At 36.7% G+C, this 13,796-nt stretch overlaps 1 protein-coding gene across 11 annotated transcripts in view; it reads left to right on the top strand.

Annotated features, from left to right (window-relative positions):
- Positions 1-13,796, top strand: part of LOC110259429 (uncharacterized) — a 904,175-nt gene that overhangs the window by 364,452 nt on the left and 525,927 nt on the right. For 10 of the 11 annotated variants that reach the window (XR_014838426.1, XM_085014125.1, XM_085014120.1 and 7 more), the window contains one exon: positions 2,033-2,284. The exons of the other annotated variant lie outside the window; for it this stretch is intronic. Coding sequence is in view for 9 of the 10 variants with exons in the window: in XM_085014125.1 (XP_084870251.1) it covers positions 2,247-2,284 (38 nt within the window). In the remaining variant the exon portion in view is untranslated. The remainder of the gene's footprint in view (positions 1-2,032; positions 2,285-13,796) is intronic. 11 annotated transcript variants of the gene reach the window in all.

Genomic DNA, 13,796 nt, shown 5'->3' with positions numbered 1-13,796 from the left:
TGCATAAGTGATATCTAAGAACTGGTTTTATAACTTAAATCTACCCAAGAGAAAAGTTCTATTTTAGAAAAAGGATTTCTTTAAAGACTACCAGAAACATGTAGGAGGGCCAAGTTAGTTGAGTAGGGTTTCAGTTTGTTTGGAAGATACGGTGATACCATGTCTAATTCACACTTGAGGAACTGAAAGGCCAGAGGCTGTCTGTAGAGCAGTATGGTCCTATGGCAAAAGGAGAGGTTGTTCTGTTTGTTCTCATAATGTGTTGGAGTAAATGGTGAGGCCACAGGAAAAAGAGTTTAACAAATGCCCAACAGATGAGGGAAGAAATATAAATGACTCCCTATTTATGATGAATTACCCAAGATCAAAAGAGCTTCGGGTGAATGTTTGCCAGCACTGAAGATAGGTAGATGGGTCTTCAAAATTACTATGAAAGCCCAAAATCCTTGATAAATGTTGACAAATACATACAGTCATATAACCACCACTATAACTGAGATACAGAAACTTTCAGTCCCCCCCAAAACTTCCTTCATTGGCCTTTACAATCACTCCTTTGTACACTCTAGCACTAAGCTGCCAAAAGATCTGTTTTTTTGTAACCACAGGCTGTTTCATATGAGTGAAACCTGTATGTTCTTCATCAAGGAAGTCACAAAATGTGTAGAAAGCCATTGTCTCAAAGACTTGAGTGTTGCATGGGGAAAAATGAAAGGTATTGAACAAAGATTCTATTACTGTAGGCTTTGTTAGAGAATGAACAGTAAATGTATGTGCATCCTTTATAGATAGTGACTTAGCAGGTATATTGCACCTCAACATGCCCAAACTGTAGACATAAAAATTTTAAAACATTTTGGTTACATAAATTAATATTTTGCTTATTTGCTGAAAGATGAGAAGCATCTGTTCTGGACTAGACTTCTTCCCAAAGTTCACCTCCCTTTGTATTCATAGAATTAGTACAGTTGCATCAGGCATGATCTAATTAGCTGATTAATTTCAACAAACATTTAGAACATAATATACTATAAAAAGATATAAACTAGGGTCTAAATTTATTTATATATTTCAGATGAGTCCTTTGTGACCTAAGTTTTGCAACTATTTTCTTCAAATCTGTAGCTTGTTAGCTTGTTTTTTCATCTCTTATTTTGGTCTTTTGCAGAAAAAAAAGCTTTTGATGAAATCCAGTGTATTGGGTTTTTTTTTTTTTTTCATTTCATGGATCACTCCTTTGATGTACTGTCTGTAAACTGTTCACTGAGCCCTGGATCCAGAAGATTTTTTTCCCATATTATCTTCCAGAAGTTTTATAGTTATATGTTCAATATGTGAATCTGTAAATGCATTTTTAGGTGTGTTTTTTTTCTTTTAGTTTTTTTTTTCCTGTAGATATCTAATTACTGTAGCGCCATTTGTTAGAAATGACTTTTCCTTTTTTCATTAAGTTTGTCAAAAATCAGCTGGCCATAGTTATCTGGGACTCTTAAATAGACAGATTAGGGACTCTCCATGCTGTTCCCTGATCTATATATCCCTCCACCAGTACAAGGGTCTTGATTTCTTTGCCTTTATAAGTCTTGGGATCAGATAGAATAATCTTCATAATTTATTTTTTTAAGTGCTTTGATATTCTACTTCTCTTACATTTCCATATGTATTTTAGAATGATCTTGGCTATATTTACCAAAAAACTGTAGAATTTTAAGAGGAATTGCATTCAAACATTTTTAAATGTGAGAATTCATTTTTTACTATGGTGAAACTTTAAATATATTTAATTGATGTTTGTGTAAATTTATTTAGATCTTATTTCATTAATATTTTATAATTTTCAATATGCAGTTCTGTATATATTTTGCTAAATTTACATGAAAGTATTTCATATTTTAAAAAATTATTTTAAATGTTTTTTTTTTCTAAATTGCAGATGTAGATTTTTTTCTAATTTTTTTCCTAAATTCTAAATGTTTTTTCTAAATTATTTTAAAGGTTTTTTTTTTTTTTTTTTCTAAATTGTTACTGTTAGTTGCCTCTGCGAGGGAGAGGAGTTCCTAACACCTGCTCAGCCCACACAGCACCACCATGACCAGCTCCACCTGACTGCTGTGAAAGGCCCCTTTGAGCAGCTCCAAGATCAGGTGCAGGAAGACCCTTGATAATACAAATGTGCACCAGAGACCCTCTAGGTCAGATGCTGGCATTCTAGAAGGAAGCGTCCTCAAATTCCTGCTCTGGCTCTCATGCTGAAGTCTCTGGGAACGCCTTTATGGGACCTTAGGTACGTTGGCACTGCCTTCTAAACTTATGTTGTTTCAGTCTGCATCTCATGCATTCCCTAACCCCCAGAAACTATGATATTGTGTTTTTTACTTAATTACTCATTTATAGGATCTAGAAATACAGTGTATTTGTTAATCTTGTATACTACAACTTTGCTAAGTTATTAGTTCTCGGAGTTTGTTTATAGATTCTTTGGAATTTTCTATATAGACAATACCTGCAAATAGAGGAGGGGGTTTATTTCCTCTTCTGTGGTTTGTTTCCTTTTCTTGGCTTATTGTGTGGGTTAGAACCTCCAGAACTATCTTGAAGACTGGTGATGGTTGTGGGCACCCTTGCCTTGTTCCTAATCTTTGGTGGAAAATTTTGTCTTTTATAAGTGAGATATTTGCTGCAAGTTTTTTCTTTTTAGGGCCACACCTGTGGCATATAGATGTTCTCTCCCAGGGTAGGGGTGGAATGGGAGCTGTAGCAGCCGGCCTACGGCACAGCAATGCCAGATCCCAGATACATCTGCAACCTAACATCACTGCTTGTGGCAATGCTGGATCCTTGAACTCACTGAGCAAGGCCAGGGGACAAACCTGCTCCTCGTGGATATTAATCAGGTTCTTAAACTACTGAGCTACAATAGGAACTCTTAATTTTACAGTTTTGAACTAGCTTTGTATACTTGGAATAAAAACTGCTTTATCACAATGTATAATATTTAAAAATATATCGCTGAATTGTATTTACTAATTTGAGAATTTTTGTATCTAGATTAATGAGGGATATGGTCTGTAATTATGATGTCTTTTTCTGGTTTTGATAAATAATAATGGCTTCATAAAATAAGTAGGAAAATGTCCCCTCTTATTTTTGAAAAGATTATGTAAAATTGATATTAATTCTTCAAGCATTTGGTGGAATGTGCAAGTGAAATTATCAGGGCCTGGAGATTTCCTTTTTGAGCGTTTTCAAAGTAAGATTTCAATTTTCTGAATAGATGTAGTGCTATTCAAAGTATGTTTCAAATTGGGTGCATTTTGAGTTTGTACTTTGCAGAAAGTGGTCCATTACATCTAAACTGTCAAATGTGAATATCTGTTTGTAGTATTAGCTCTGCTTTTGTGTGTAATGCTATAGTGGTATCCTTTGTTTCACTGATTTTCATTAGTGCCTTTTTCTTTTCAATTCCATTGTTTTCTCCTCTTAATGTTATTATTGCCTTCCCTCTGTTTGCTTTGTATTTTGAATTTGCCCTTCTTTTTCTAGTTTACCAAGTGGCTTAGATTTTTGAGATTTTCCTTTTTTCCAATGAAAGTATTTCATGCTATATGTTTCCTTCTCAGATTTTTTTTTAGCTCCTTCCAGCAAATATTGTTTTATTTTCATTTTCATTTGAGTTTCAGTTATTTAAAAAATTTTTTTCTTTAGATTTTACCTTTGACTTATAGTTGATTTAGGTGTGTGTTGTTTAGTTTCCAACTGAGTGGAGATTTTCCTGTTATCAATTTCTAGTTTGATTCCACTGTGGTCAGAAAACATACTCTATATGATTTTAATTTTTAAAAAAATTTTGAGGTTTTTTTTATGGCTTAATATATCTTACTATTTGTGTCTTGCGCCCTTCCAAAGACTGTATCCTTGTACTGTTGATTTGTTTTATAAATACAATTAGATCCTGTTGGTTGGTGGTATTGTTGAGTTATTCTATATCCTTACAGATTTTCTGGCTAGTTGTTCTATGAATTGATGAGATAAGGGCTTTAAAGTTTCCAACTATAAATGTTGAATTACTTTCCTATAAGTTCTGACCTTTTTTTACTTTTTGCTTTATATATTTTTCACTGCTATGGTTTGATGCATACACATTTGGGATTGCTTATGTGAATTAACCCTTTTACTATTATGTAATGTCTCTGTCTGTTCCAGTAAACTTTGTGTGAAAATGTACTTTATCTGTTAAAAATATACACATTCTTGCTTTATTTGATTAACACGTGTGTTATATAGGATTTTTCCTTTTTTTTTTATTTTTAGCCTGTTTCAACCTATGTTTGTCATTATATACAAAGAGAATTTCTTGGAAACACCATATAGTTGGATCATTTTTAAAAATTAGTTTTTCCAGCCTGTCTTTTAATTTGTGCTTTCACATGATTTATTTTAATAATTTTAATAATTTTTGATAGGCTGGGCTCCAATTCTGCCATTTTAAAAATTTTGTTCTCTGTCCTTTTTCATTGGTTTTCATTGTTTGTATTTTTCCATACCAGTGTATTTTTGTAAAACATTTGTTTAGAATTATATTCTGATTTTTTTGTTTTGATATGTCATATTTTATATCTGCTTCTCTTTATGCAGAAACACACACACTTTTTGTTCCTTGCTTGCTCTTTGTATTATATGTACAAATATATAACAGTCTACTGGAGTCAGTGTTTTATTTACTTATTTATTTATTTTCATGGCAGCATGTAGTGGCTTAATGTGGGATCTCAAGACCAGGGATTGAACCAGGGCCTCATCACTGAAGTACTGAGTCCTAACCACTGGACCACCAGGGAACTCCCTGGAGTCAGTATTTTAAAAGTTCAAGTGAAGTATACAAATTTTAACTTCCATATGTCCTTTTACCTTCCACCATCTATAATCTAATTGTCTTAAATATTTTCTTTACATGCATTAAGATATGCATTGGAGAGTATTATAATTTTTGCTTCAATCATCAAACATAATTTAGAAATCTCAAAAGGAGAAGAATGTCTGTAATATTTCCTCACAGTTTGCCTTTTCCTTATTCTGTCTTTCTGTTGTTCAAAGTTTCATACTTTTATCGTTTCCTTTCTGTTTATAAAATTTCTTTTAGGCAATCTTTTAGTATAGGACTTCTGGCCAACATTTCTCGTAGATTTTCCTTACTTGAGAATGTTTTAATTTACTCCTTTCTTGATTCCCCCCACCCCCACCCCCACCCAGGTTTGGTTGCCTTTTACCACCCTCTTCCTATGCTCCCTTCCCTCAACAACCACATTTCTGGTCTCTGTTTCTACAAGTTCCACTTTTTTAGATTCTACATATAATTGATACCATACAGTATTTATCTTTCTCTGACTTCTTTCACATAATTCACTCATTAGGCAGGGTACATATGTGTTCTTACAAATGACAGAATTTCCTTCTTTCTAATGGCTGAATTATATTTCATTGTATCTCTCTCTATATATCTGTATCATCTTTATCCATTCATGACTTGATATACACTTGGGCTGTTTCCATATCTTGGATATTCTGAATAATGCTGAATAATAACTCTTTGTTTTTCTCTTGCTACCTTTATAATCCTCTTTAACTTTTGCCATTTTTATTATAATATGTCTTGGTGTGGACCTGTTTGGGTTCCACTTGTTTGGGGCCCTCTTTGTATCATGTATCTTGATAGTTGTTTCCTTTAGATTTGAAAAGTTTTCAGTAATAATTTATTCAAATATATTTTGAATCCCTTTTTCTTTCTCTTCTCCTTCTGGAATCCCTGTTATGCATAAATTGGCCCACTTTATATTATCCCATAGATCTCTTATGTTGCTTTAAGGTTTTTTTCATTGGCTTTCTGTCTGCTGTCCTAATTGGGTGATTTCCATTATTCTACCTTCCAAGTCACTAATTCCTTCATCTGCATTATTCATTCTGCTATTCAGCATCTTTACCTCAACTTGCATCTCTGCAAATGAATTTTATAATTTTTCTTGGTTCCTCATATTTTAAAGTCCCTTTCTACAATAATCTGCATTACTGTTCTTATCTGCTTTTAATTCTTCATATTCATTCTTAATTCCTTCAGTATTTTCACTACATCCTTTTTGAACTCAGTATCTGTTAGACTGCAGAGGTCTATTTCATTGTTTGCTCCTTCAAGGGAATTTTCCTGTTCTTTTAACTGGGAATGGTTCCTGAGCTTCTTTGTTTTGCCTATATTTTTCTTATTCTGTGAGTTTAGGGAAAACAATTACTGTAGTCTTGGAGGGCTGTTAACATGCATGAATGCCCCTGGTATTTTGTGAGGGCTTACTTTTTTATTTTTAGGGTGCTGTGTGTGCTTGCAGGGAGATGGAGGCAATGGGCAGGGCTAGTAGCCAGTGCCTAGTTGCTGGACCCTTGACAGTGGCAAGGGCCTGGGGGAAGGTGGTACAGGATCCTAGTTGCAGATCCCTGGCAAGTGACAGGCACCTGGAGCATTTGGCAGGGGCAGTGGCAGGGTGTGTGTGTTCCCAGAGGAGTGAGAGAAACAACAGTTGGTGCTCAGTTGCATTACCCTCCTGTGTGCTGAACTCTGAGGTGACTGGGACCCCAGGTGATGCCTGTTCATAGACCTCTAGTTGTGGTAGTCCATGCCCACCTCTGATGTCTGAGATGACTGCCGTAGTTTGTCCCCCAGTCACCCGTAGATCATATAGGAGATGCCATGTTGTGCTCAGCCTCCCCAACCCCACTTCCCTTAGCCTGTGTAAGAGTTACCTGGCCACCTGTAGCCCACACAAGATGTGTCCTGTCACCTGTTACTGGGGAAGTGGTGCCTTGCCACTTGTAGCCTGCTCCAAAGGCGCCCCGCCCGCTTTGAGTCTGTGCATGTGGGCAGGGAAAGATATTCTGATGGCAGTCCACTCCTCCTCCTTTTGATCTCTGCAACAATGGCACCTTGCTTCTCCTGCAGGCCCACACATCCTCCCAGGTTTCCTCGGCTATGATGCTCAGCTCCGCACCCCATGGTACACTGCTTCCTAGCCCCTCAACCACCCCTACTTCTCTCCCCAGAACTGACCTCTGGAGCCTGAGTCTCAGCACCCAGTCCTCATCTGAGTGTCTCAGGCTCTGTTGTCTGGGGACAGTGGTACCAATGGTCTGTGCAGCTCTCACTCTGCTTTGTCCTCCTCAGTCCAAGTGGCTGTGCTTTATTCCAAGTCTTTGAGGTCCCTCCATCTTGGCTGGTTTCCCCTTCAGTTAGGTAGCTTCCCAAGGTTTAGGTCCCTTTCCTCTTTTACAGCTCTCACTCAGGATGCTAGTCCTGTCCTGATTCCTTCTTTCTCTCTCTCTTTTTTTCCCCTTGTTATACCCAGTTATGTGGAGGGTTTCTTGTCCTTTTTGGAGGTTTAATTTCTTCGGCCAGTGTTCAGTAGATGTTCTGTGTGACTCATTCTACAGGTAGATGGTTTTTTTGTTTGTTTGTTTTTGTTTTTAATATGTTTGTGGGATAAGGTGAGCACCATGTCTTACTCCTCTGCCTTTTTTTTTTTTTTTTTTTGTCTTTTTAGGGCCGCACCTGCAGCATATGGAGGTTCCCAGACTAGGGGGTCTAATGAGAGCTGCGGCTGCCAGACTATGCCACAGCCACAGCAATGTGGGATCCGAGCCACATCTGCAGCATACACCAGAGCTCATGGCAATGCCGGATCCTTAACCCACTGAGTAAGGCCAGGGATCGAACCTGAAACCTAATGGTTCCTAGTTGGATTTGTTTCTGCTGCGCCATCTTGATCCTTCTCTCCTATTGTTCAAGTTAGGTAATTTTTATTGTTTCATTTCAGGTTCACTGGTTCTTTCATCTTTCTTCTCCATTTTGCTGCTGAGCACATTCATAGAGTTTTTAAAATTTTGGTCATTTTAGTTTTCATTTTAAAGCTTCCACTTGAATCTTGTTTTTATCTTCTCTTTTTTGATAAGATTTTTTTATTTGTCACAAGGATATTGGTAATTGCTTGTTGAAGCATTTTCATAATGGATGTTTTTAAATCCTTATCAGATAATTCTTACCTCAGTGTCACCTTCTTGTTGCCAGCTCTTGATGATCTGTACTCACTGAAGGGTTCTCCCTTATTCTTGGCATAAGGAGTGATTTTCTGTCAAAACTTGTACATTTGAGGCATTGTGTATGAAACTCTAGATATTACTTAAGTTTTGTGTTTAGCAGGCTCCCTCTAATACACTTCTAGGTTATGGGAAATGAAGACAATTTCTCATCACTGCAGGGTGTGGGTAGACTCTAAGTTTTTTCTTTCTCTTCCTTGACGTCCAGAGCTGGGCAGAGAAGGAGTCTTACTTATGGCTCTACAGGTGGCTAGATAAGTTTCTGTGCTGGTTTGCTAATTTTGACTTCCTAATAGACTCTGTTAATAGTGTCCTGTGTGAAAAGAGGAGGTTATCTCATTACTACTGAGCAGTGGTAGACATCCTGATTTTTCCCTAGGTTCCCTCCTCTGAAGCTGTCCCTCTGCAGAGAGGAAGACCACCTCCTTGCTAACACATGAGGATAGAAATATGGGCTACACAAGTGGTCTCCACTGGCATCAGTCTGGGAGCTCATCACCAGTCATTTGGGATGAAAGTCCCAGCTCCATTATCTGACACCACCCTGGTGGAAATTTGGAATGACTTATTACATTCTGATTCATATAGATGCCTAGCCTCTGTACTTGAAATTTCTGGAGGGCTAGTGATGGGCTCACAGTTTTTTCTTTGATGCATCCCTGAAGTAGAATGGTTGTCATTAAATGTTTTCTGTGTTGCTAGCCTGCCTTTTTCTGATTCTTGTTCTAAAGGGAAAAGCTTTTCTGTTTTTTTGTGTGTGTTTTGTTGAGTTTTTTGATCTGCATACATTGACATTTCTGTGTTGGCCTTCACCAGAATCTCACACTTATTCTTCTGTGTATGAGGCAAAAGAAACTCCAGAGAAATTGCCACTATACTCAGACCTTGAGGACCAGGTGTGCCCTTTTCTCTCCACCCTTGTTATGACTCTTAACAAGCAAAAAATAGGAAAAACTAAAAAAAGCATAGAAAATAAAATCAATTAAATTACTTAATGGGCAAAGGACTTGAGATATTTTACTAACAAGGATATATGGATGGAAAATAAACACATGAAAGGATGTTCATCAACACTAGTCATTAGGGAAATGCAAATTTAAGGACCACGGAGAGGTAGCGTTACACATCTATTACATCAGCTAAAATAGAACATAATCACATTACCTAATGCTGGCAAGGATGCAGAGAAACTGGCTTTCTAGTGCATTGCTAGTTAGAATGTAAAATGGTATAGTCACTTTGGAAAACAATTTGGCAGTTTCTTTAAAAATACGTACTTATCATATGACCTAGAAATTACATTCCCAGACATTTATTCCTGAGAAATAAGCACATAAAAAGCTATCCATGAATGTTCATGGTAGCTCTGTTTGTAATAGCCAGAACCTGGAAGCAATCAAAATGTCCTGGCTAGATGAATGATTAAACCTCTGCTACAGCTACACTGTGAACTACTATTCCATAATAAAAGGGAATGGACTATTGAGACATGCAACAATTTAATGGATCTCAGTGAATGGATCTCAGTTATTCTCAGTGAAGTAGCCTGTTTGTTTGTTTTGCTTTTTAGGGCCACACCTGCAGCATATGGAAGTTCTTGGACTAGGGGTTAAATTGGAGCTGCAGCTGCTGGCCTCTGCCAACACAACGAGGGATGTGAGCTGCATCTTTGCCCTATGCTACAGCTCATGGCAATGCTGGATCCTTAACCTGCTGAGTGAGACCAGGGATCAAAACTATATCCTCATGGATACTAGACAAGTTCTTAACCTGCTAAGCCACAACGAGAACTCCCCATTTCAAAAGGTCATGTAGTGTTAGATCTCATTTCTATAGCATTCTCTAAATGACAAACTTGTAGAGATAAAGGACTTAAGAATGATCTGTTTAGTTTCCAAGGGTTGATGTTACAAAGTCTCACAAACCAGATGCTTAAAACCAATTTATCCTCACAGTTTTGGAGACTAGATGTCTGAAATCAAGGTATCTGCAGGATTCCCTCTCGAACCTCTGGGAAACCTTGTTCCACGCCTCTCCTAGCTTCTGGTGGCTGCCAACAACTTTAATATTCCTTGGCTTGTTGTTGCATAACTCCAGTTCCTGCCCCTGTCATCACCTGGTGTCTCGGTGTTTTTATATGGACACAAGTGATTGGATATAAGTTTCACCATAAATATGGGATGAATTCATCTCATAATCCTTTGCTAATTCTTTCTGCAGACCCTATATCCAAATAACATCGCATTCTTAGTTTCTTTCTGGAAGGAAATGAATTTTTGAGGGATGTTATTCAACCCACAACAGATCAGTGAGGGGGAATGGGGTGAATGTGACTAGAAAAGGGTAGAACTAGGGAGATACTGATGGGGATGGAATAGAGCTGTATCTTGACTGTATTAAGTGTTACATGAGTCTGAATTCAATAAAGGGTGTAAAACTTTAAACGTTGATTGTGCCAGTTGCAGTTTTCTGGTTTCGGTATTTTACTATAACTATGCAAGATGTAATCAATTGGGAAAGGAGTTTAAATGGTACATGGGACCTGTTTGTGCTATCTTTGTAACTTTGAATCTACTGTTATTTCAGATAAAAGTTAAAAAAGAGGATCTAGTAATTTTCTTACAGATGACAATGTTTCCTCTAATTATGTGTAAATATTCCTTGCTTTCCTTTGTTTTTAATATAAGAAAAAAATGATTACTGCCTCTTCGAGTAAGGGAAAAAAATCATAATTGTTAAAGGGTATCATGAGTCATGTATTTAATATTATAATAGATTGCTTATGGTGTCACAGAATTTATATATCTGCTCAGAATGCTGTAAGAATGAGATCTAATAATTGTCTTACTGGTTGCTTCTGAATTGAATATCGGGCCTAGAGTGTCATTTTCTTTTCTTTTTTTTTTTAAGAGTGTCATTTTCTATATAATGAAGCTAAATTAAAACCCAAATTAACTATAAAATGTCATATTGCATCTTAGGTATTCAAAATTCCTTTCTGCCCTCAAACTGATTTATGTATATTTAATGGGTTTAGTTGAAAAGAGGGTGATAGAATGATTAAAGACTTTTAAAAGCATAGAAGCTTTTCCCTAAAGGTAAAAGGGGAACATGAGCAATCTCTGTATTTGCATAAACCTTTTTACAAAATAGGTAAAATGGAATGTTGTTCAGGGAAAATCATTAGTACTGGAAAGTAACACCCCCCACTGAAAAAAAAAGAGAGAGAGAGAGAGAAAGAAAACCTTTAGTGGTAAGTGCGTCATTTTAAATGTTTTAAATGTTATTACCAAAAAAAATATTTGAAAATCAATTTTCTCACTAAAATTTTTTGAATTTCTAAAATACACAGAAGAATTTCTCCATGGCTTAATACCACGTGATAGTTATATTTAGGTAACTGACTGGCAGGTGCCTATGGCTTTAAAAATGAAATTCCTCCTCCCCTGTCCACCTCAAATTTAACTCAAAATATGTTACCAAGGAGAATTTAGACCTGATTAGGATTGACACTTCTTTTCAGAGAAAACTTCCATAAGTGGAATCAAAATATCATTAAGGGAAGTAAAGCTGTAACAGAAGAGAACTGCAAAGAAAGGAAAAAAGAATCAGAGTTCAATTTATGCATCATTTGTTAAGAATGGTGATGCCATTTTCTAATGAGACTTGACTTTCAAATTTTGTATTTGCAGATAGAAATGAGCCATGAATTATTACTTTGAACTATCATTCTTAATCTCAATGATAGCGAGCTTACAGTGAATTTTTTAAATGATACTTTTTCTTACCTAGTATCATAGCATAAATATTAATATCAAGAAGAGTACTTATCTAGTACCTTCAATGTCAGAACATCAAAAGATATTTTACAGATAAGTGCATCACCTTTGTGGTAAAATTCACTAGAAATTTAAAAGCAGTTACAGTACGTTGCAAACTGGTCTCATGAGAGGTGAAGTATATAATTTATTTTTCAAAACTGAATCAAGTTAAGATGACCAAGATACAGTAATTAAATAAGGGAAAGTATCAAATGTATTTTATGAATACATATTGAACCAAATATGAAAACCATTGCATTAAATACACCACTTAACATTTTTCAGGATTCAAATATTGTTTCAGAACCCTTATGATGCAAACTTACTGTCTTGGTCAGCTGAGGCTGCTGTAACAAAATCCCATAGACCCGCCTGTGGCTTAAACAATGGACATTTGTTTCTCACAGATCTAGAGGCTGAAAAGTCCAAGATCAAGGTGCCAGCAGCTTCAATTCTTGGAGAGAGCCCTTTTCCTGGCTTAGAGAGAGCCACCATCTTGCTGTGTGTGCTCAAAAGGCTTCCCTCAGTGCTTGCATTTGAGTGGAGACCTCTGACTTCCTACTCTTGTAAGGGTGATAATCCCATCATGAATTCCCACTCCCAAAACCTAATTTAAGCCTAACTTCACCTCCAGATACCATCACATTGAGGTTTAGAGCCTCAACATATGGCTTTGGGGTGGGGGGGACGCACAAATATTTATTTTATGACATTGATCACTACACAGTGTGATACTGAAAGCAGTTGGTTCTGAGTTAGTCAAGAATGAGATGTTACAGTGTCTCAATTTTGTATGCAGTGTTTTCCTTTGTGAATTTCATTGTAATACAGTAAACTAATAGGGAGTTCATTTTTCTAAAAGTGTTTTTAAGATGCATGTGCATGTTAATTTAAATTTCAGCTGCTCCAAGCCACAGAGCTAGTTAATGACAGAATCTAGAGTATATTAAAATCAGACTCTTGACATAGTGCATCTTGGCCTCCTTGTTTCTTATTATTTATTTCTATTTTGTTCCTAACCTCCATCCCAAAGTGCTCTCCTGTCTAAACTCTTCCCTGACTTTCCACGTCAGGATATATCTCTTAGTTCATAGTGTTCTGTTTAATACTCATTTTATTGTAGTAAAATTATTTAAGTATTGGTCCTCCATTCCTAGTCAGCTAACTCCTTGAGAATAAAGACTGAATTATTCATGTGCATTCTCCCAACTGCCTAGTGCAATGCCTGACAGCCTTTGTTTTAGTCTGCCTTCTCAGAAATGCTTTTATAGCAAACAGCTTTGGAAAATAGAAGTGTCTGATTTCAAGAATAAGGGCTTTTTTATTTCTTTTTTTTTTTTTTTTTTTTTTTTTTTTTTTTTTTTTTGGTCTTTTTAGGGCCGCACCCGCAGCATATGGAGGTTCCTAGGCGAGGGGTCGAATTGGAACTGTAGCCCCTGGCCTAGGCCACAGCCACAGCAACGCCAGATCCGAGCTGTGTCTGCGACCTACACCACAGCTCCGGGCAACGCTGGATCCTTAACCCACTGAGCAAGGCCAGGGATTGAACCTGCATCCTCCTATCTACTAGTCAGATTCATTTTTCTGAACCATGATGAAAACTCAAAAAAAGGGCATTTTTTTAAAAAAAATTATCCAAGATAATAAAAATAAAAGTAATGTCTCCCTCCCAGTCAAAGCACTGATTTACTTAAAGTCATTTGTACTTCCTCAGCTATGATTCAAACCTACTGCATGCATAATAGCTGTTTGGACTACTTCATGTCTTCCCCATGGAATTGGGGGTAGAAGGGGAAAAAAAATGATACAAGTTGAAGTTCATACAGTTCTCTGTGTCCATGA

The sequence above is a fragment of the Sus scrofa genome, chromosome 2 (assembly GCF_054392235.1).
Source record: "Sus scrofa isolate SSC_HxYL_T2T_F1_AM1 chromosome 2, Sscrofa_HxYL_maternal_Yorkshire_Landrace_v2.0, whole genome shotgun sequence".
In the NCBI taxonomy this organism is placed as follows: domain Eukaryota; kingdom Metazoa; phylum Chordata; class Mammalia; order Artiodactyla; family Suidae; genus Sus; species Sus scrofa.
The sequence above is the reverse complement of the archived record's forward strand: the minus strand, read 5'-3'. Positions and strand labels throughout refer to the sequence as shown.